At 42.9% G+C, this 24313-nt stretch overlaps 3 protein-coding genes across 5 annotated transcripts in view; 2 read left to right on the top strand and 1 right to left on the bottom strand.

Moving 5' to 3' along the window:
• The window catches only part of LOC114851413 (HAUS augmin-like complex subunit 3), a 42373-nt gene extending 37544 nt beyond the window's left edge, over positions 1-4829 (top strand). For all 3 annotated transcript variants that reach the window (XR_008692837.1, XR_008692834.1, XR_008692832.1), the window contains one exon: positions 4717-4829. The gene's annotated coding sequence lies outside the window, so the exon portion shown is untranslated. The remainder of the gene's footprint in view (positions 1-4716) is intronic.
• nat8l (N-acetyltransferase 8-like) lies at positions 162-17055 on the bottom strand. Its single transcript, XM_029143327.3, has 3 exons — positions 16591-17055; positions 14361-14525; positions 162-7292 (listed from the first exon to the last, which is right to left on the bottom strand). Exons 1-3 carry the CDS (start codon positions 16892-16894, stop codon positions 6925-6927), a joined length of 837 nt encoding a protein of 278 aa, XP_028999160.1. The 5' UTR covers positions 16895-17055; the 3' UTR covers positions 162-6924.
• Positions 17056-17214: 159 nt separating this feature from the next.
• Positions 17215-23236, top strand: LOC114851412 (glutamic acid-rich protein-like). Its single transcript, XM_029143308.3, has 3 exons — positions 17215-21574; positions 21646-21724; positions 21874-23236. Exons 1-3 carry the CDS (start codon positions 21458-21460, stop codon positions 22989-22991), a joined length of 1314 nt encoding a protein of 437 aa, XP_028999141.1. The 5' UTR covers positions 17215-21457; the 3' UTR covers positions 22992-23236.
• The last annotated feature ends 1077 nt before the right edge of the window (positions 23237-24313 follow it).

The following is a 24313-nucleotide window of genomic DNA, read 5'->3' as shown; positions in this document are numbered from 1 at the left end:
TAAGTAGACCATACCACATATCCTCCAAACTCTGATTGCTGGCATTTATATTGCTTCAAATCTAATATTAAACCTAAACTATTCCCACTGTCCATCATTTTTCCACTCCTCCACTCCTATTGTGACAAGTATGAGGAAAAATGGCTTACTGTTGCAGCATATAAAAGCTTAATGCAATGCATTTTAATTTACACAATATATATATATATACATCCATGTTTCAGTCATCATCATAATGCAAGAAATCCCATCTTTACATCTATACAGGGTTCCAGTTGTCATCAGTATAAAAGAAAGTGTTGATAACCACAATGATAATAGCAATCCCAGTGTATTCTTCCAAAGAATGGCAAGGGGAAACTGAAGCTAATAGACCCCAATAAAAACCAGATTGTCACTGCAGTGTCACAGAGGTTGAGGCAGGCTGGTTGAGTCAACAAAACCTATAGTATCTTACAGTGCTTGTCTGGTTTCTTCATCTCAAGACACGTTTTCCTGGGTTCACTAAATCTGCTGTATTGCCACACTGATTCAGATCACTACAACCATGTTAGGTCTTTGTATATCTGTGCTTTGTGTCATTTGACTCACATCCCTTTATCTGACCTTCTTAACCCACTGGGCTGAAATTCTGTATTTTAACCAGGATACTTTCCTTCTCCTATGGGTAATTTAACCCTTGGTTACAAAGTCCTCTCAGTAGCAGTTTAACCCCCCACCACCAAGTCCATCTATCTGTCCACAATTCTTTCATTCGTCTATCATCGCCAGCTGGTTGACCTGCCTGCCTCCCCACAGTGTGGCTGCATAGCAATCCCCTGCTGTGCTTTGTGCTGGTTGGTTTCCTGGCAACAGGCAACAGACATGACAGGGCTCCAGGACAGAGAGAGCCCCTAGCATTGCAGAAGACTGCTATAGCTCAGTCCAGAGTCACTGATATTCATGGCCATAGCTGGGACGTGCCACAAGCTGACAGAGCTGCTGCTGTTGCAGTGCTGTAGGCTCTCTCTGATGACTTGAGAGTTCAAACAGACAGACAAGGCAAGGAAGGATGTGCCTGAACCCGAGACACCAGGGATCAGTCAGCATGCACTGTAGCCTCTGAAAGTGGCTGCAATTAGTTAATATGTGATTGTTGTGTGGTGCTACAGATGAAAACACCTGCATTCATCTTTAATGGTGCTGAAAGTATCTTTCAAATAAACTTTTAAATCCACAGTTTTTGTTACAAAAGGCATAAAAATAACCCCAAGGCGCTATTTACATGTACAGTAAAACATACTTTACAGCTTTGCAGTTACTAATAGGCTTCAAATAAAGTAAGCAAGTGAATTTGTAAGAGAGTTATAAACTGTGTTTCCATCTCATTGCAGATCATGTCTAGTGGTTTCACTGAATCAGAAGCCTTTGTGGTGAAATCAGAAATTAAGATCAATTAAGTTAAAGTACATAGCACTTTGTAAGTGAGGCTGCACCCTTTTCTCCTGTCTGCTTGAACTGCTCAGTTCAGCTTTATCATTCAACATCCTCTTATCATTACCCCAATTTCCTACAGTACCACTGTCTGTACAAATATGTAGAGGTACGCCTGTGTACTTCAATGTCAGAGTTAAAAAACATCTTTGCCAAAATAAAACTAAAACATTTTACAATCAAACACCCCTTCAGCTTTCGGTTGTATGAATAGTGATGTTGCAATGCAATGATGGCACCACTGCCACTAATTTCTAAATTATAAGGGCCTTGATATCAATGCAGCATTTCATATTTTAATAGCGTCCTTAGATAGTAGGTTTTTATTCATGGTTTTGTCGGTTTATATTTATTGCTTGATTAGATGGCACGTGGGTTGGATTTTTTAAGGGCTTAAACTGCAGCAGTTACTGTCACCTTTGGCAAATTTCTCCAAAACTCCAGAAATAGCTGTCGGTTGTGGTGTTAATTATACATTATGCTTTGCGTATATGCTTATGATACATAGTCATAATACAGGAGAAACATTTTTCCATATTCTTCATAGCAAATGTAAAAAATCAGAACTGCCTGTACTGCAATAGCAAAACAAGACACAGTTGTGCTACAAGTGCTTACGTGTTCTTGGCACCTGTGGCCTCAGTCCAGAGTAAGTCCTTCCATGTTTGCCACAGTGGAACAAAATCCTCACCAGAGGGAGAGAGAGAGAGAGGGAGTCCACGCTACGGAGCTCTGTTGCTGCAGAACTCCTGCACCACACCCCTCTTTTAACTGCCAATGTGGCATATTCCTCCCTCGCCCCCTGTCCTCCTCGTAAGGTGGAACATTCTAGGCAACAGCCATGTTCTGAGACGAAAATGATCAAAACCAGCAAAGATGACAGGTTGCAGTAAATAATACATTAGTAACTGGTAGCATTATGGCTATTTACATTCACATAAAATGTCTAACGTCTAACGCAGTGGTTTAGTCACCTAATGAAAGAAACAATAACTGCTTTCACCTGTTTCCACAGCTCTTCTCATTCCAAAAAGCAAAACATGAAAAAGTCTGAACATAAAAATGTGAAACCATATTTAGGCAGCTTACATTCATGCCTGTAGGTGTTCATTCTCAAGGCTCCTGGGCATGAGCACATGCCATCAGAGTAATACAACACACCCACACATCTGTACATCTCTCCAGTTTGGGATTCTGTGCTTGTCACACAGTAGCAAAACAGAATCAAATGTTAATAAGAACAAATATTGATATATTTATTGATTGGGTATTTAAACAGCTCTGAATAATTGTGGCCATTTAGGATATTAAAAGCTGCCAAAGATGAAGCTTTGGCATATTGAAACCTGTGCCTGCCATCAGTGAGAGCATCAGACGGACATTTCTGGGTTCTTTCAAGCACTCTAAACTAAAAGAGGCTTCTCCAGTGGGAGAGACCTAAATGCAGCATAGCTTTTTAAACTTCAACCACCAGTAAAGCGCACTCGCACTTAAACAAATAACTGAAAACCCAATAGGAAAGATGACACACTGTTTTGGATTGTACATCAGCAGAACGTTTCAGAGGAACTTTTTTCAACTAAAATTACACTCTGGGAGTTGCATACACAGTAATTACTACATTCTAACATTAAGTATGCAGTACCAGTTATAAATAAGGGTGGGACTACACAGCGCATTCACTTGAAGTAGAAAACATACATAAATGCATTTAATTCAGTGCATTTTATCTTAAAAAGTCAAAATCACCCTCTAACTAGCTTTAAACCATGCAGTTCACAAGATATCGCAACTCCAGCGTTTCATTCCAGTGCATAAGGCCTTGGCAAAGACGTTCTGAATGACATTGCCTTTGCTCAGAATATGTACCACTATAATCTTTTTTTTCCCAAAATACATTTGGGGTATGTTAAATTTCATCAGGCAAAAACTGAAATTGGCAGCAGCAGAATGGCTCAGAACTGACGGACCTCCAGACCACAGCTTCCTGTCTGGAACCAAACACACTGGCTGCCGTAGGTGACACAAATGTATTATCTGCCGCTGTGAGACAATCAGGTGTTTGAGCCCCACTGACACCTGGCTTTTACAGCTGTGCCATCTAATTTTAATTCATTAGGAAACAGATAGTTAAGATTCTTGTATTCGCAGCCAAATCAACAACAGGTTGGTGCCCAGTGTAGTTTGGCAGCGACAGTGGTAGCTGACATTTTTCATAAGTCATGGTCTGGTCCTTTTTTTTCTCTCCAGCAGCAACCAAGTTCAAGCAGGTGCTTGATGTGAGGCATCCTCCACATGTTGGTCTGATAGAAACAGCTGATGCCATTTTGAAAATACTACTGTTTCATGATTTTAGTGCATTTGTGCCTTAATTGTACTGTACATGGTAGGGTACGTTTAGATTGACTCAAATTAAAATACAAACTTTGCTGAAGCAAAGCTCATTTCACATGGCTTGAACAAAGTAAGAGAGGAGAAAGAACCGTTAGTAACTATGAACTTCACACACAAAGACCCTTCTGTCCGTTCTGGGGACCCCCCAAATTTAAATGCAAAAGAAAACAAGCACCGAGCTTTCAGAAGCACAGGTGGAGGTTCTGTGTCTGCTGTAAAGATTTGTCTAGAAAGCAGGAATAACCTGTGTCTGAACATTTGACCTCTGATTTCTGTGCATGATACTGTATATGCTCACAATGAAATACAACACTATGCACAAAATGCATGTTTTCTTTTGCATTATGCTTTACAAGCCCATTTTAAATCAAAGTTTGGCTTAACTACAAACTGATTTATTGGAAAAAGAGCTATGATACGTTGAGTTACATGCTCTCACTCCCACTTTGATCAAGGATGGAAACCTTCAGCCCGTGACCAGTAAACCACAGCACAAATAAAAGCACATTGGACTGATTGGGAGCAACGTCTACACAATGGTTCCCTGCTACCATTAGATTTATCATCACTGGCTAGAGGCAAATATTGATTTCACACCCCTGTTTTGATTACAGAGAGCTGAAATCATTGAAGGTAATCTAACCCATTACAGGCCTATGGTTCCATGTTTGCCAAGTGCTAAAAGTTATATTTGCAAGACATTTCATGCAAATGTTACAGTTTTCTTTTTTCCAAAAAGAAACACACATTTCTTTTATATGTTCATCAAAAAAAAGAATCATTTTTTCCTTTTCTATGTATTGATATATATAGTTTAGATAATTGGTTCTTTTTTCTACACTTTTCCAGGGCAGGCACCGTACACACACTTGGTACAGAGGCATGCCACACTTGCATTGCTTTTTGCATTCTACAGTTGGTTGGCTGGCAGGCACGATATCATCCAGGCAGCGCTGCAGTTGGTAAGTCTATTCTGTGTCCAACACATTTCTCTCTCTCACTTTGGGTTTGTTGCATCACATCCATACTCACACAACCACACTGTACATCCGACATACATCCTGCCTAGATGACATCAGGGTAGGGCAGGGGGCTCTAAGGTTGGTCCAACAAGCTTTCGGTGGAATAATAAAAGCATTGCAGCAAGGCTCTGGCATGCATGCAGATATGGGCAGGGAATGGGTCGGGACCGGAACAGAGAAGGTCAAAAGTCAGTGGAAGGTATGCAGGGTTCATGGAAGTTGTGGGGTCTAGCCCAGGGTTGCAGACAGATTCATGAATGAGGAGAAGGGGGAGTTTGGGGGGAAAGGTTGGCAAGGCAAAGAGAGTCAGTGCTGACTTCAGGACAATTACGTTTGCAGTTTTTTTTCACTTTTTTTTCTTTGTATGTGATTTTTTTTTTTGTTGTATTTTGCATCGTTTTCTTTTTACAAATGGTTTGATGATAGAACCAGGGCTCAGAGTATTGGATGGTTGAATCTTCTGCTGGTTGTGTGGCCAGAGGATGGAGATGGAGAAAGATGTTATGAGAGAGATTCTGTTTGCTACACAAGTTGTCAACTGTATACACAATATAAATACATGGCGAGGGGAAATATTAATGTCAATTTAATAATCATAATTATCTGCTGTTTGTGCTCAGTTGCTCATGTACTGTAGGTCTGCAAGTATTGCTAGTAGTCATGTCTTTCCAGTTGTTCCCCCAATAGCCTGGATTAACCTTGTGGAGTGTAGACTGCAGCCACTGTAGTTGTTGTAGTTTCGACAGTAAGATTTGCATATTACACAGTGGTTTTAAAGTTATAAAATTATCATTTTATCAGTCAGATACTATGCTTTGTCAAAATGTTGGTTTTTCTTAATTCCACTTGTAAACAATTTATAAGTAGGCATATAAATTAGTGATGTTTAGTGAGATAATACTTGACTTGTAACAAGAAAGGTGCACATCTGTTTAAACGAAAGGAAAATGGATTCATTGTACATAATTCACTGCTGAGGCATGGTCTAATGCCTGACAACAGCATCACCAAACACACATCACGTACTCTCAACAATCTCACACACACACAGGCTCTGACATGCAGCTGTATTGTATCTTGGGCTCTGTCAGTGTGACATACTGTAAAGTAAGAAAGCTTCACCCTCCTGTCGCCTCAGCCGGTCGGACACCCTCGCCACAGCTCCGGCAAGAGGAGCTGGTAATGAATCATAAATGGGCGGTGAATAAAGAAAGGAGAGGCGAGTTCATCAGAAAGAGAGAAGAATGATGAGGGGGGGACAGGGAAGATGCACTGTGTTGATACAGCTCCGATCAGGGCGCGGGACACACTGCATGTTCCACTAACCATCCTGTCAACCTTCTCTCTCACTGTGGGGGCCGGTAACACTCGCATGCTGTGCTCCAATATGGTGACTTAAGAGAATGGCCATAAGCCACCGAGTAGGATTGTGTGTGTTTGTGTATATGTGTCTGGAGGGTCTGACCACACTCAGGCTACAAAGCTCACATATAATGTAACATTTGTAGAGCGTGTCTAGGTGCATACGTCAAGGCCTCACCAATATTACCCCTCCCAAACTCGCCCCCAAATACTAAATGGTCTCATTAGTCTGTCCTGTGTTTGTTTGTCTGTTGAAGTTTGCTGTGGGGAAGAAGGGCACATTAGGGGGAAGGTAAACTAGTAATAAAGGCTGGGAGGGTGCATAGCATGTAGGTTAGAGGGGTTCTGTGAATGCCAATTATTGGGGCAAAGATACAAAACGTAGGTTAATAAAATAGAAGAAATGAAACAAACTCTTTTCAAATGTAACAGTATAATAAAAAACAGCAACAAAGGCAAAATAGTAATAAAAACGTTAGTGACGGTAAAGATGAAATAGTAGTGTTACTGCAAGCAGTACTTGAAGTGATCTCTAATGACAGAATAAATAGAAGCTTTCAGAGGAGAGGATGCAGTTGGGGCTCTGAGGTGAAGGAGGGTTGTCGCTCTCTCTCTCTCTCTCTGTCCCTCTCTTTCTCCATCTCCCCCTCTCCATCTCTCTCCCTGTCACCTCTCACTCTTCGCGGAGCTGCAGGCGGTAGCGGCTGTAGCGGATCTGGAAGAAAAGCCTCTCCAGCGGCGAGCGGCTCATCCCGGGGAGCCTGTAGTCCTCGCTCTGGCCCGTGTGGCGGAAGCCCAGCGATTCGTACAGCTTGTGGGCGGCCAGCTTGACGGCCGTCGTGCCCAGGACCACGGCGGCGTAGTTGTTGCGCACGGCGAACTCCAGGACACGGCGGCCCAGCGCCTTGGCGATGCCTTTGCCCCGGTAGCGAGAATCCACAGACATGCGCCGAAGCTCTACCGTGTTGTCGTCCTCACGGCCCTGTGCCGCCACGATGCCCACCACCCGTCCGTTGAGTACTGCCACCCAGAAACAAGAGCCTGGCGGGAACAAAAATAAAATAATAAATAAATAATAAATTTAGATTCATGTGGTTGCACTTTTGGCCACCTCTGGTTTTCATGTTTGTTTTTCACTTGCTTTCTTTTTTTCACAGCTTGAGCTGAGCAGGGAGTGCAGGGATAGTTGGAAAACAGATAAAGACACACTGACTAATGCACTAATGACACGTTTACAATGAGCCTCACTCATTTAAGATCCACGTAGAGCTTTAAAGGTGCTGGGAGGCTGCTGGACCTGGACAAAGCACAGCTAACTGTTCTGACCTGCGTCTCTTTTTTGAGAAATGCTATTACTGGCAGTTACATGTTTACTATAGTATATAAGTAAATACAGACTGATTATTGGGGTGGATGGATGAAAGGAATTAATAGAAGGACGCCCACATTATTGAAAAATGAAGTCAGTGAACTTCGTGTTTCCATTAGCACCATTACGCATTAAGTCATAATGGCTTAAATGCTCTAAGTGGAAAGCAAGGGAGACGGAACAGAAGAAGGGATGTAAGGAGCACTGAGGAGGGCAAGGACCTGACTCATTAACTCCTTAGTGACATGATGCTGAAAAGCAAGCGCATGACTAAGTGGTCACTTTAGGAATTTACAAATGCAGGAAGTAAATAGCAGGTCATACTGTATAAGAGACCTGCTGTATCCCAGAGTTTATAAGTCAGACGCTGGTGACAGACAAAATGACTGATGCACATGCAGACAGACAAACAAGGTTATACCAGTTAAAATGCCAGCAGACAATGCTCCTCCACCAGTGCATGACTAAGAGCTTTAGTATTTTTCAGCCCTTTTCAATATTGATCTTTACTGCTTGTGAGCTGCTGTTTCAACATCTTCAGTATAATTTGATATTTGTCAGCTGCATCATCAGTTCTAACATTAGTTGAAGGCTTTGTGTTACGTCTGTGTTTAGCTTTTTTCTGTTAAAGGTGAAAAATGAAACTCTGGGTCCTCACATTGCACTGAAACAACATATAAAACAGCCTCTCCATCAGTGTCCGTAATATTTACAGACACGGTGTGTGTAGGTGTCTGTAGGTGTGTGTAGGTGTAGGATTGGGGGAGATTCGCTTCCATAAAACCCCCCTGACCATCTGTCTGACATGAGCCTGTGCCATTATTGAGGGCACCAGCCATACTTATGCCTGTCTGCCTAAGTGTAGAACACACGTCCTTTGCCTGCCTTTCTTGTGAAAGCCGAGCAGAGAATGACAGCTAGGCCTCTGAACACCGTGGCTCAGGCTATTTAACATCTGACACTTCTACTGTTAAACAGCATAGACTAAGTGAGCTATCATTACATCTGCTGGGAACCCAGAGAAGGGAAGACAGAGAGAGTGACACAGAGATGGAATTCAAGCTTGAGAAAAAAACAAACGAGACGATAAACAGCCAACTATGCACTAGACTCATTTAATATGCAACTGAAGTGATCCTTTGAGGCGTAGCGTTGCAACTGTTGCATGTCTTGCACAATTCTTTGTTTTCTAGAAGAAAAGTGTCACAGAAGAGGCAGAAACCAGTGGAGCAGTGTGAAGGCAATTCCTCTCAGTAAAGCTGTGAGTGATACTCTAGAATATGTTTATGGCTACAAAATGGTTATGGTATTATTTCTTTAGTAGCAAGACACTTGGAATGATAAGATCTGTCTCAAGTAGCTCAACAAATTTATATGAGATAACTGTCAGATTTAGATAGATGATTGATTACTGCAGCTGAAGTAAAATATGTTTCTGTTGATCACTGATAAGGATCAGAGTAAAATGCAATCAACAGACTAATCCAAAACTATAAACACAAGTTCAGTAGCTAACACTTCAATGGGTTTGTGTGTCTGGACTCAATGAGACACTGAAGACATGTAAAGGAAGTTCTGATGCCTTTGAACACACTGTTTTTCATTCTATTGTCTTTTCCTTGTTTCCAATAAAAAAGTGCTGATAACAATGAGGTGTTCAAGCCCTCGGGTCATCACAGTTTTGACTGGACTGAGTGTTTTTTGATTTACAAAGAGGTCTCACTATACTCCAGTGGTAATTTGTGCTCGCTGCTGCTGCAGTAAAGCTGCATTTAATAGCGTAAAAGTGCACCACCCCTGTTTTGATGTGTGAAAATGAGGCCACAAAGTCATACGAATCAGTTTGCTGACTCAGAAACTATTCTGGAAAAGAGAAGGAAGAGGGACAAAAAATAAGTCACTCATGTCTCATCTTTGACAAAAAGGGTGAGGGGTTGATGGGGGGGCAAGGCATCTGTATGAACAGTAACAGTGATGAGCCTGAAAGGATCCGTAATTGCTGCTAGGGTTTGTAAACGCCAATGGGGGAGGGAGGACAAAAGTCTGCTCTTATTAAAGAGGGGGAGGGGCTAGAATACTGATTTCTAGATAAGAAAAAAAAGGCAAGACTGAGACAGGAATGTCTCTGAGCTCTGGAGATGTTTCTCCGTGGTTCTCAAATCTGATTACAGCATCCTTAATGTGGTTGATGTCATTTCTTTACTTCACAATCTTAATCTGCTATTGTGTGTTTGTGTGGAGGTGTTAAACACTGGCGGATGCTGGGATATGGACTCTGAACAGTAACCAAAAAGCATAGAAGTGTAGAACAGGAGATTGGTTTGATGGTGTCTAACTAGATTATTCTATCCTCTTCAGCAGGAGCCTGGAGGACTGATTCACTTGATAAACGTCCAGTCTAGACAGAGTGAGGCCTGGATGTGCTGTGGTAGATTCCCTGCGAACCTGACTCTGTGGGTGTGAGCCCTGATGAACACGCTGTGTTTTGTGTTTGTCTGATCACAGTGAGGCTTTTTGTACGTGTTATTTTTATGCTTCCCCACAGCATGTGCCATTGTTGTATGGTGCATTAAAACGCCCGCGATTTATTGTGGCGTCACTGGATGAGTAATTGGATCCTCTCATGGGTTAAATGGGGAGTGAGAATTGCTGCTGGCGACTGATTGAGCTCCACCTCTTGTACTGTAGTATGTGTGTGATATTAAATCATAGTAAAGCATTGTTTTTTTATAATAACAATCATTCTTGACTAGATATGTTTTTTCGCCCCGCTTTAAAAAGTATTAAATATTGCACTTAAACAGCTACTTTCAGGGTTTAGATGCTTTGGCACAGAATATGTTACATGCTCTTTGTTCTTCTACACAACACACTCCTTCTCTAATACCCATCCTTCTGAAACACACACACTCAGACACACCCTTCTCCTGGGGCCAGATTGCATGCTGGGAATATAGATTGGCCTGTCACGTAGAACACACGTCAGCAGTTTTTCCTCTGTCACTGACAAATAGGGGTGTGGGACCCGGACCATCATCACACACACACACACACACACACACACACACACACACACACACACACACACACACACACACACAGACAACACAGCAGATACAGTTGCATACTTATAGAGACGGATGCCTGGGTTCATAAAGGCAGTGTTTCCCATTAACGTGCAGTAATGCATTGCCTCGTGTTATCATATGCAGAAACTGTGCACACATGCTACATTTTATAATGTGTATGTTTTTGTTCACATTGCTGCAACTGCTGAGCTCCTCTCTCCCATCAATTCTCTGGGTCAAACGCCATTAGAGTAGATGTTAAATTAACATGACAAATGTGACTTCAACCTGTTTCATCTAGGCCTCTGAGTATTGTCCCTGAGTAAATATAGACCGATCTGATCAAACTATAAAAATAAGAATATAAATGTACTTAAGCTCTTTAGTAAAGCATTTAATCTGTCACTGGAGAGTAAGAAGAGTGAGAATATGCACAAGGCTGCAATCAGTGTAGCTGCTATCGACATGCCATCTACTCTTTGCAGTAAGTGTCTTTGTTCACTATTGATTTAAGCAGAGCGTGAAACAAAGACAGAGGCTACTGTGAGACTACAGTGCATTATTAATGAACAGACCACAGATGCGTGTTTACGAATTTGCTAAATACATATAAGGTTTGGAAAATAATAGAGTTAGCCAGAGATTTGAAAACATGTCTGACACTTTGGATATTAAACTAGTGCATTAGAAGCCATTCTATTTCATTTATTGTTAATCTTTTAGATAGTTTATTTCTATTTCTGTGTTTTTTAAATTAATGTGCATGTCTACTGCCCCTGACAAATGAATAAATTAATCTTAAATTACATTTCTGTATTTCCTATATTGGACAGACTGAAGACTGTCCTATTGGCTGTGACGAAGCATCATTTCCTCTGTAACAGGAAGATGGATGTCCCAGTTGGCGACTGCAGAGCCTCGTCTGCCCCTTTGGTGAAGATGAGACAGAGAAGGAGGGGGAGGCGTGATACAGGTGGGAGAGAGAAAGAAAATTCCGAGTCAAACTGCAACAAGAGGAGAGGAGAAGAGAGGAATGGATGGTAGGAAGGAGGTTATTACTCTGATTTTCTAGTGAAAAAACATAAATCTACATATCCACTAGATAGGCAATATGTATCCTCCTCGTTCTCGTGTACCCATTTCCTTTCCACCACTCAGTTCCCTTTTTTGCTTCACATATTCTGTCTTTCATTCTTTGTCTTCCACCCTCTTGTATTGTTCAGTGCTAAAATAGGCAGGTGCCAGGGGAGAATGCTGCTCTCTCCTCTGGACCAGAGCAAGCTCAAACACATCCCACACACACACACACACACACACACACACACTATAGATACTGGTGAACAGACCTATGGGACTGACCAGCAGGTATCACAATGTGTCCTGCCTGCCTTGATAAGACCCTACAGCGGTACTCATTAGACAATATTATTGAACTGAACCATTGGGGAGGCTTAGGCTCAGTGTCTAGTGTTACCCTCATTACATTATATATGCACTTTTTAGACTCTAAGCTGCTTTAGAGTGACCTACAGTAAAGTGAGAGTGGGTGGAGATATTTCATCTGCATACTGCTTGAACATTAAAAAGGGTTTCAATGGTCACTGGTCACGAGAATCTATTTTCTTGAAGTTGTTTTTTTTAACAATGAGCATCTCTCAGGTCTGACTCATGCACTCTGTATCTGATAACACATGTGCATGGAATATAAATTTATATTGTTGAAATATTCTGCAGGACAAAAATAAAGGAATTAGATTTGATAATAGTTTTACTGTAGAAGTAAAACATCCTAAAGGGATTAGAATCTCTTATCTTCATGTTATCTTCAGTTGTGGCCTATTGTTCCACAACACTTAAGGAAGTATCAGCGTTAGCTGCATCAGTCAAACTCTTACTGAGCTGTTGAGTTCAGATGATCCTACTCAGACGTTGTATTATAACATCAAGACTGTATTCACATGTTAGAATTCAAATGGTTTAGACCTATAACAAACTAAATTTAAACAAATATATTCAACATATATTAATTTTTAAATTAAGCATCTGTCATAGTAGCAGCTGACTATATTCCCGAACATGGTTTCTCTGAAGTGCTTTATGACCCAATTGTTTGCAGACACAGGCACAAAAAGAGAGGACAGCTGGCCTTAGATGACAGAGTGAGTGATCACCACACACACAGATACACAGAGGAAATGAAAGTATTGATTGGTGTAGTTGTAGGGTTATGTAGCTTCAGTCAAAAGGTCAGTCTTGTTTTATTACCCAAACAGTCCGTTGACAGTGTCTAACTCACTCTCACTCCCTCATTATCTTGGCCACTCATTCCTCGTAAGGATTGTGGCCTTGTTGGAGCCTATCCTATCTTAGAGTTGAGCGGGACGCGGGGTTTACATTGTACCGGTCGCCAGTCTATCACAGGGCCACATATATACAGAGACAATCACTCACTCCCACATTCCCACATGGTAGCATGCTTTTGGACTGTGGGAGGAAACAAATGCAGACACGCCGGGGCTTTCCTCCACACCACCATGCCTATCAATTATCATGCCCCCAAGAACAATATGTGCACCTGGACTATGATTGAAGCATCCCTCTCTGCCTGTAAAGTACTGTTTGACTTTATGTACAAACACTGCCCCCATTGTCCATTGGTGTTTCATAAGTTAACAGACACACAAGCTTTTCACCGGTGGAATATCACAGAGCAGAGTTGTTATTTGGTCCCATCTAATTCCTGTGAATGCTCTGTGGCATCACGTTAAATGTTTTCTGCATCTAACAGAACACTCCTATGTGCTACTTGATATCCCATCCTTCAACAAATGACTGTGATGTCAGTGATGCCTCTTCATCATGACTGCATGTTGGTAGCCAGGTGTTCATTCCCCTGAGCCCTTTCAGTTGGCGTGGATATAATCATTAGCATTGTGCATGAGCAGTGGTGCCTGACCCCCAGTGAACCATCACAGGCCTGCAGCGATAATGGGAATGCTAAATTGCAATTGTGTATCCAGTGGATTACCACAGCAGAGGCCTCAGTGTTGGAGAGAAGGACACAGTGCTGGGCCACTGGTTGGCCTAAATAACACCTGTGCTTTATGTTGGCCACATGCTTTGGATTAACACAGGATAAAGGTGTTACAGATCAGAGGAATGTGTAAATGAAGCATGTGTGCAGTCACACCCTACGCTGAACTCCTGAAGAAAATGAATAGTTAGACACAACACTGGACGGAGATTGGTTTTTTTCTCAATTAGAAGCTTCAGTGGAGGAAATGAGCCCTGCCGACACCGGGTGAGCTGCAGAAAGTGTATCAGCAGTTTCCCCCGCGCAATCAATAGCCCTGTGATGCACCCCCACCTCCCCCACTTCTGACCAAGCGGAGCTCGGAGAGGAAGCAAGTGGGGGAAGGAGCGGAGCAAGAGATGGGGAGGAGGGGAAAGCAGAGACGAGCTGCATATTTGATGCATTGCCTCTGCATTGCCTGAAAACTCTTTACACCCAAGTGTGTTTCCTGCAAATGTTCAGGCCTCACTGGAGGTTTGGATTTTACACTTTAAAATCAGCACTAGTGGTAGAGCATTGTCGCATGTCAAGCAAGATCACGTGTATTTATCTCACAGTTTACACAAACAGTGATAGAGGAGGTTTTCACTGCGTCTTACCTGTGGGTTTCATGTAATAAGCCTCTATGTCAGCCATGTCCGTGTGCAGAGCACAGTCCAGATAATTCTGGATAACTTTCCTGCTGTAGTAGTAGCGCGCACCCATGAGAATGAGGGGTGCACAACAGGTCAGCATGACGGATTTGGTCATGAAAAAGCACATTACTATGGAGAAATGGAAGAAAAGTAAACGAAACCTGTCAGAAAAGAGAATCACATGTTTGATTTTGGCAGAATATGACCCCACACAGATACAGAAGAAAACTATGACAGTTGTAAACAGAAGTAAGTCAAACAGTTGCAAGATTCTGCTATAATGGTGTGGTACGGACGCCTTGATAAAAAGAGGGTAAGGAGTCTCGTACACGAGGAAAGTAACCACTGAACCGTAGTCGAACCTGTAGGAGCACAGGATGAGACAGGAGAGCACACATGCCACAGTTCAAACCCGTGCAGACCCGCGTTGGAGTAATTACCGACACCTGACGCTGGGGGGCGCTAAAGGGAATTAACACAGGCTGGATGCTGCAGTTAATGCTTTTGTGTCGTGCAGTAACGTGGCAGTTAGTTTCCTCCTCTGCACGCAGCGCGGCGTGTAACTATTCTCTCTGTTGGACAGAATGTGATTTTTACGTGGATGGTTAGCAGGCAACGATTAGCGCCAAGCGAAGTGTCTGCGGCACAGATTTACGCCATAAACAAGCGTGTTGGAATTTGAGCCGATAAATGGCAGCAGCGACGATACGTGGGCCTTTTTCCTGCGTCGGCAACATCAACAAAAGCCAAGCGAGTTCAGAGCAGGACTGGCGCATTGGCTTTGCAGGGGTGGCGGGGGAGCGCCCGCATGGTGCGTGTGCGCGCGGCGGGGATTTTAATCAGAGCCGTGGATTCGCGCGGGGGAGCTCTCTTTGGGGTACGTGCGCGCGCCATGTGGGCCAATCCTCGAATTCATTGAGTCGTTCATTCACAGCGCCGGCGTATCATCGCATCAGCGGCAGATCCGCCGGCTGCACACGCGCACCTTGCGCCCGGCCGTGCCTTCGCCTTTTGTTGCAGGATGAGCGACATGCCGGTGTGTGCCGTCCGCGGGAGCGCGCATCCCGGCACGTCCGCTTCGCTTCGGTCTCCGAAGAACCAGAACCAGAACCTGTTTGTGATGTTGATTTCGATTTTTTTCTTTTCTTTCAGCCTCAGTAGTTTGTTGTAACCCCTGAAAAGACCAGCGTGAGGCCACTGTATTTATGTTTATGTATATTATGTATTTGGAATTAGACTCATGTAGTCGATTTTAAATTGTATGTTAGCGTTATTTAGCATGGAAAAAGCACATTTTACGTTTGTTACGCATTTTAAAAGATTTGAGCTGTGATCACTTTTAGGCGTGGACGACGTGATTTAACGTTTAAAATATAATTCAGATTGGGAGACATAAAATGCCCCTTGACTAGAATATGAGTCATTTCTACAATCTACATCTGTCTTTTAAGAGGGTTTAAAGTAGTAAACAGGCTGGATAGTTTGTACAAAGAACAGGAGAATGCACTGAGTCGTTGCACATTCTCACACATTTTATGTCGCCCCCGTTATTGTTAGAGTAGTTTCCACATACCGGCAGAATGCTGGACGTGCGCACGCGCTCACGGGACATTTAAATAAGCCGTCTCTGCAACTGGCTGGATAATGAAGCACTAACTTTCATGACTTAACGATTAGACAAATGTTTAATATGATCATTAATGTGACCGAACTGTAACAAACCGCTTTTCCTCCAGCAGCTTACTTTTTATTACGATCCACTTCACCAAAAGATCCGGTTTTACAAAACATATCTCCGAGGTTATAATTTGAGTGCATGTTATTCTCATACTATTTATTTGTTGGCGCCGAAAAAGCAGATAAAATCCGGGCGATGCAGTTTCATGAGGTTGTGCGCGCTCCCGCGGACGGCAGCCCCTTTCTGGCGGAGATTCACTTTTTGGCGTCACACCGGCGGAAAGAGAGCTGCGATAAAACATATTTCATCTCAGCTGTCGCCCACGGGGCCAGATGTGACAGCGCAACGTTGGATGTCCGTGAATCTGAGACAAGTTGCTCAAAGAAACAGCAACAGGAGCATTGGACACCGGCAACTGATGCCGAGTTACGCTCTGCTCCAGAAAGTCGGTCTGAACCATTCCATGGGAATGAGCCGACACATGGGCGACCTTATGCAAAGTAATGTGCTACTTACCTGTCAGAAGAGCATATAAAAACTGGGTCCTAGGCTGCTGCCCGAGCCCCCTGAACGCCGTGTTGGGTATCCGCTCCATTATACCCTCGTTAAAGATGCGGCGCACCTCCTCTTCGTCCCCGCGCTCGAACTCGCGGATAAAAAGCGCATCCTTTCTCGCATCCCTGGCGTCTGCGGGGTTCAACGCCGCGCTGGACGCAGGGGAGCTCCACATGATCGACTCTTTTTTGGTCCCAGGTATAGCATCGTGTTCGTCCGCAACAATTTTAGTCTCGCAAACCATTTTGGGAGACGAATAATGCATGCAACTGGCCGCAAAAAAACAACCACGGTTCGGAAAAGGGGGGAGAATGAGGGTGAAATGGAGGATGCGTGAGCTTTTCTTAAAAAACAGAGAAATGATGAAGGGGATAAGACGAAGGGGGATGTTCTGCTGCAACCCTGAGCGTTTCTGACGACCAAGACTTGCCGGTGTGATTCAAGCAGTATTTATAAGCGGGCAGGGCGGGTAGATTCAGGTTCCTGGGTGGGGGGGGGGCTGCTCAGATTGGTGGAAGCTGTGCGCCGTTACATGCTCGTGGACGAGGGAGGCGGGAGGCGCACTCGTCCTCTCCGCATCTGGGCAGGCTAAGAATACGAGGAGGTGTGATGCTGGTTGGCGCAGAGGTGTTTCCGAGCGCCTTTATCTTGTAGAAATCTTAAATGAGCAGGACCCCGGGTTTTTTTTAAGAGATGCGATACGCGGCACAGGGGCGCGAGGGAAAGCGGAGGCGACGCCTCGGGCGGAGGATGCGTTCGTCAGAGGGACGCTGCGGTCCCGGCATCCGCAGTCACAGTAACGCGCAAGTCCGCGTACGCCTGCGTTCATGCCTGGTTAGATGTGAGACGTTTATACCGCGATGTCGCTCGATATGCACGTGATGCCGCGAGGCATAAGTCGGGCAGGCGCTCGCGCTGACGTGTGGCCAGCGGCTGCGTTCAGGCTCCGCTGCCGTCGACCGCCGGTGCTGCTGCACTGCAGTGATCCCTCCACGGCGTCCCTTCGCTTTGTCACTGCTGCATCCCCTGTCATGCATCACTCCTAACATGGAGATTACATCTCGCCTCACGCCGCATTTGAAACGTCCCATTAGCCGATCCGTCAGCGACTTTACGCGCGGCTGTGATGATGATGATGGTGGTGATGATGCTCGAGCCGGTTCTTTGTTTTTCCACGACGCTCCCTGTAATTAACCGTGACTGTTATTAGTCAGAGTCAAGCATCCACGAACTGAAGTAAATGTGTTTATTTTACCATCATTTTACTTGGTATTTAAAATGTTGCTGACACTTATTACATCTCAAAGTCGAGAGATAAGGACGCTAATAACACGTAACCGACGCAAGAGATTAAATATCTCCATAATAATGATTTACTCGTCATCATGCTGCATTAAAGCCGTAGAACCACTGTTGCGCATCGCCGCCGCTCTGAGGTCCACAAAACACTCTAGAACTATTAGAACAGCGAGAATGCGTACGTTTATTGTGAAAACGGAACCTTGCGGCGCCACAGCCGCGTGTGTCAAGCAGAACTAGTTTGAACTGGATCATCACCATCAACCTACTATTGATCAAGCTGCATATACCCCCCGCTCCTCCACCGTAAGTAACCCCCCCCCCCCAGAGATTCTCCAAGGAAGGAGGAAGACGGGCCGAAAAAGTGCTAAGCTCGGACATTTGCTCCTCAAACATGCGGCAGACAGACGGATTTCTACGCATCTGGCTCTGCAGCAGGTCTCCTCGAGCCGGCTGCTGCCTGCGAGCATGCGCAGAGCTGCTTTCAGGTGCCGTCGGTGATCTCGCAACTATGAAACTGCAAAGTTTTAGGAATATTTTTGTTTTTACACAACATCCTCAAAACAAATCAAGAGAGCATATCAAAAAGGATAAGTGATCATCATAGGCATCATAGTACACCTGAACTGTCTGTTTCACACTTATATGCATAAATATAAACCTATGTATTTGAATGCTGTTTTCTCAAACGTCCCCACATAAAATATTTAGGAAAGACAAAAAAAGCTTCATGGACAATTAAGTGTTATCAAATAGACATGACAAGAAATAGAAAGACAAAGTATAAGACAAAAGTTGGTTTGGAGAATCAAATAAATTCAGATTCACACAGTCTTGAGTAAAACAAGCTGTGACAAGCGTGCCAGAAAACCCAAGGTGACCGGAACTGCTGCGTAAATGTGGTGAGTCTGAACTTTTGGAGCGCTGTTATTTCAGCAGGGTTTGTTGTCTTTTTTTCTCAGCCACTTCTTCACTTTAATCCAATACACATGTTTTTTTTAGAAAATGCGCCTTTGCCACAAATGTTACATGCCTGTTTTACAGGAAGCAGCTGTAGTGTTGGGAATGCAGTTGGGGTTCAGTTTGTGAATTCTAAAACCCGAATCCAACTGTGCTTGGGCTTGACTTTAAAACGCCTGTTATACATTTGACCAGTATTGATAGTATGATGTGCTGTAAATTGATAGCTTTAAAATGGCTCATACTTAATTATTCACATTTAGCTCACTCACTGAGGGAGTTGTCTCCTCGCTTCCTCCAACAGCAGACCGTGCATAAATCCCCACAGAGAGCCCCACATATTGTTCTAATGCTCCTCAATGTGACCTGACAGCCCGTGTTGCCCTGCAGCCGAGGACCCCCTCCCCATTAAGGGTCACATCAAGCCGCTGCCGTCTCTGCTCCCGCTCTGACCTCTGACTCCTTTCACAGACGAGCCGTCCCTGCAGCCGAGTCTGCGCAGGCGTTTGAGGCTTTTCCTGTGTTTCCCACATTACAAATCCCACCAGGTGCTACTGTAAACCACACATGCTGCAGGTGGACACAGTTCACTGACAACCTCTAGCTTACACTTGATTTTTATTATAATGTCAGAAGCAAACACTAACAGTAATTAATCACTGTGCCCTGAGGTGCAGATGTTAATGACTCTACCTAATTAGGATCCCTCACCTTCAACCCACATGTCGCCTGTGGTCCTTTTTTCTTTGTTTTGTTTATTTGCTGTTAACTTGACCTCCTTAGTTCTGCTGCTTGTGGAAAACTGATTGTTATTACTTTATCATTGCAATGATAATAATTAAGAAATACGCTTGTACAAAAACAGCATCTGGGTTTAAGTTTCAAACATCCATAGGAAAGAATATATTCAGTGTTGTCCATGAAATCATTTCGCTGTTGCAATTGTGAGTTGGTGCATCAATAAAGATTTGTGAGCTGGTTCTAGAAATTAAAGGCCATGACACTACTGTACCTTCAAGATGATGCACAGATGAGCTTGTGTGCGTTGGATAATATAAAATCCTTCATGGTGTGATTGTCATCATATCTGTGGTCCTTGGTGTTGGTCAGTTAAATGCATCTTCTAATAGGAGTCTGGGTGGTGGATAGTTGGTTGGTTGTGTTTTGTATGTAAAACAAACTACAGGGGTAGCCATCTAAATTAAATAAGTAAAGCTAATTGTGATAATAATTAAGACTACAGGACAGTGTTGGCCCTTTAGTGTCTTTCAATGGGCTTTTAGTTAAGGTCAGATGCAAGACAAAGTAGTAACATCTGCTCTGTCATGTGTTTGTTTGGTGGCGGTTACTACAACTTACTTTCGGAGACATGTCTCCCTCTTGTGGTCACAGGTCAGAGGCACAAAGCCACAGTGGATCAGGTGTTACTTGTGGGCGCAATAGTTATAAAAGATTCTTTGAATTATAAATGTTTGATTATTTAAAACAACCTGGGACCTTTTGCAGAATATTACCTTGAGGTCATCTGTTAGTGCTGATAGACTTTAGTTTAGGGCAGGTTAGTTAGTTACATGGTGAGTTGTGGTAATGGAAAACCTGAGTCCATCTGGACTCATTAACTCCCAAATACAGAAATGTCCACAAACAAGCAGCTGCCAGTCTTTAAGGTGTTAGGTTCTCACACATGCAGAGCAGCCTCATTTCAGCCATTTCACCATGATGAACCAAGACATAGAGTCACTATAGTGAATGTGCAGTTCAGCATATAAAACTGGATCATCCACACTAGCTCAGATGTCTTGGCACATTAACAGATGTTTTCTTTTATCTCTGTGACACATCAGCAAAGCCGCCTGATCCTCAGGGCCCTGACACTGGATAAAGCACCAAGTCAATATCCATAGGCCAAGTTAATGACCGAAAGAGTTTATATAAGGTAGAGGAACATATTAGACCAGGGGCTTGCAAAAAGAAAAGCTCAAGACAAAGTATTATATTTACATATATTTTGCCCTAGCTGCAGTTTAAATATTTAAACTTTTAAATTCACCTTTGGTCATTTTTTTATAACTTGTTTGCATTTGTGTCATTTTTTGTGGCAGTGTAATTTTTTTTATTCTGTTAGGAGAAAGTTATACCTATTTAGAGACCTGATATTTAGGACAAATGTTTATGTGTTAGACAAGATTTGTTGATCTGATGATATGTAAATGTCTTTGTCATAATTAAAAATCATCGTTGCCCTGCAGTGCAGTACTACAGGTTTAAAAGCTGCAGCTACTTTAGAGTTGCTGTATAGAAATGGAGTTGTCCTTTACGCCCTTATAGCCATTTAAGACCTTTTAAATTCTGGATCGTTGATGATTTCTGAGGTCAGCAGGTTTATCCGTCTCCTGAGTAAAAGGTTACAAGCTAGAAAGGAAGCCTGACTTCTGTCAAAGCAGTTATAACAAATAATATATACCAGTTTATATTTGGAATATTTTGGAAGCTATTTAAGTGTTTAGGAACCTTGTTTGACAAACCTTGACAGACAGAAATTTGATTGGATGATCTTTGTGACACATACATGCTCCACCCAAAAGTATACAAATTTAAGGCACATCAGTCAGACCGTTCTACTCATTCCAAGACTAGATCAGTTCATCACTGCCAATTTATACCTGACTTCAACTGCAAAATCAAGGTAAGTACTGTACTTTGTTCTGGTTTTTCTTTTTCAAAAAAATTGAAATCCACATTTATGATTTCTTTTAGAAAATGAGGATTCAGAATATGTTCATGGTCCTTGCTTTTGTGGCTGTTGTGGCTGCAGCACCACTCGATAACAACAAAGGTAGAAATTTCATAAAGTGTAATGTGTCTGTGTGTTGTCTCATGTTGTTGTTGTGGTATGCTGTGTGTTGTTATCAGTGTGTCATTTCTATTTTTTGATTAAGTTAGATTTCACTCTATAAACAAGTTTTTTTATTTTTCCTGTTTTAGAGTCACAGCCTGGCGTTCCTCCTGTTGAAGTGTCAAAGCCTGGCGTCGTCCTTGTTGTTCAGTCAATCTCTGACAACCCTTCAATTGTAAAGTCAATACCTGAGGTCGTAACTGTTGTAGAGTCAAAATCTCACATCTCCAATGTTGTAGCGTCACAGCCTGACATCCATCTTGTTAAAATGCCTGAAGTCTCCTTTGTTGTAGAGTCAGCGTCTAACATCCTTCCTGCTCTAGAGTCAAAGTCTGCCGTCTCCTCTGTGGAGTCAAAGCGTGAAGGCTCTCTTGTCGTAGAGTCAAAATCTGCCGTGTCCAATGTCGTTGCATCGCAGTCTGACACCCATGCTGTTGAAGTGTCAAAGTCTGATGTCTCCAAAGTTTTAGAGTCAAAATCCGACATGTCCAATGTTGTGGAGTCAAAGCCTAAAGTCTCTCTTGTTGTAGAGTCGAAGTCTATCATTCCTGTTGTAGAGTCAAAATCTGCCGTGTCCAATGTCGTTGCATCGCAGTCTGACACCCATGCTGTTGAAGTGTCAAAGTCTGATGTCTCCAAAGTTTTAGAGTCAAAATCCGACATGTCCAATGTTGTGGAGTCAAAGCCTAAAGTCTCTCTTGTTGTAGAGTCGAAGTCTATCATTCCTGTTGTAGAGTCAAAATCTGCCGTGTCCAATGTCGTTGCATCGCAGTCTGACACCCATACTGTTGAAGTGTCAAAGTCTGATGTCTCCAAAGTTGTAGAGTCAAAATCTGACATGTCCAATGTTGTGGAGTCAAAGCCTAAAGTCTCTCTTGTTGTAGACTCGAAGTCTATCATTCCTGTTGTAGAGTCAAAATCTGATGTCTCCACTGTAGAGTCTCAGTCTCACATCCTTCCTCTAGACTCAAAGGTTAATATTCCTCTTACTAATGGTGCTGACATCAAAGTGGTCATTGAGAACATTGAGACCTATGACGATGATGATGAGGATTTTGATGAAAATGATGCTGAACATGAAGAGGGTGATGAGGATGATACTGAAGAGGAAGAGGTTGATGAGGATAACACTGAGGATGAGGAGGTGGAAGGGGAGAATGAAGAAGAGGATGAAGAGGAAGAAGATGAGGGAGAGCAAGATTACTAAGCTGAGCTGAATGAATCCCTCAACAACTTTTTCTCACGCTTTTCATATTTGTTTCATATCATATTAGCAGAGATAACAAAGCAAAAAAAAACGAAAGTAGTATTTTATTGTGAAAGTATAACGACATATCCATCCACTGTACATCATATCTGTATCTGCTTCTCTTTCTCCAGTGTCTGATCTTCAGTATCTGGTCTTAGTCTTGATCAAAACAAATAATAATAAAGAATATAATGGAAATTTCAGCATTGTGTGGCAGTTCTGGGGAAATTATATCCTCTACACATGTGCATGTTCTTTACTTTTGTCTTTATCTTAAAAAAAAGTAACCTACACACATGTTACATATGTGACATACACTGTCCACTATGTTACATATGTGTAACATACACTTTTACAAAACAACATAATATTCAAATCTGTTAAAATTCATTAAAGATGGTAATAAATAATCTGTTTCTCACAGGTGCAGTGATACTCACGTTTTGTAGCATGAGTCATTTTACTCTGTTTGTTCAAGGCATTTAAATGAACAAATTTCTCCTGAGACACAGTGAACAAATATACTGAGTCAACCCCCCAGACTGTGTTACTTAAGACTACTCCCTACTGATTTCTTTCCCAGTGGAAGCCTGTCACAGTCTTCACTGCCCATTTGGGTAATTTAGATCTTCTTCAAGATTCAAAAAACTCTATTAATCCCAGTCGCTGTCACAGATGGAGGTACAAACAAGAAGGAAGGGATCTTAAAACTAAGAATGCTAACACATCTACACTCACATCTAATAGCTAAAGATTTATTATACTTGTTATTGCATTGATGAAGATTAACCCTTACAGACAGAGGAGGAGTTGTATAGACTGATGGCACCGGTAGGAAGGATCTCCGGTGGTGTTCTGTGGAGTACCTAATACTGATCAGCCTCTGGCTGAAGGTGCTCCTCTGTCCAGCCACACACTGTGTGTGTGTGTGTGTGTGTGGGGGGGGGGGTCTAGGATAGAGAGGAGTTGGACCAGCATCCTCCTTTAGGCTACAGCATGTAGGGGGTCCAGCTCCACCCCCCAGAACAGAACCAGCCCTCCTGATCAGTGTGTCAAGTCTGTTACTGTGTGCTACATTCATGCACAGCGTAAAACACTACGCTGACCACCACCACACATGTCAAAGATAAAGCAAAAGTAAAAGTAAAAGTAGCAAACTGCCTTTCAGCCGGGTAGCGTTTTATTGCAGCGGACTTATTTAGAAGATAGGATTCTTAAAATACAGTAAACCTGACATTATAAACAACATAGTGCCCTTAAGAGACACAGTGTTTCAGTGT

Source organism: Betta splendens, chromosome 2, assembly GCF_900634795.4.
Source record: "Betta splendens chromosome 2, fBetSpl5.4, whole genome shotgun sequence".
NCBI lineage: Eukaryota > Metazoa > Chordata > Actinopteri > Anabantiformes > Osphronemidae > Betta > Betta splendens.
This window is presented reverse-complemented; position numbering and strand designations above follow the sequence as displayed.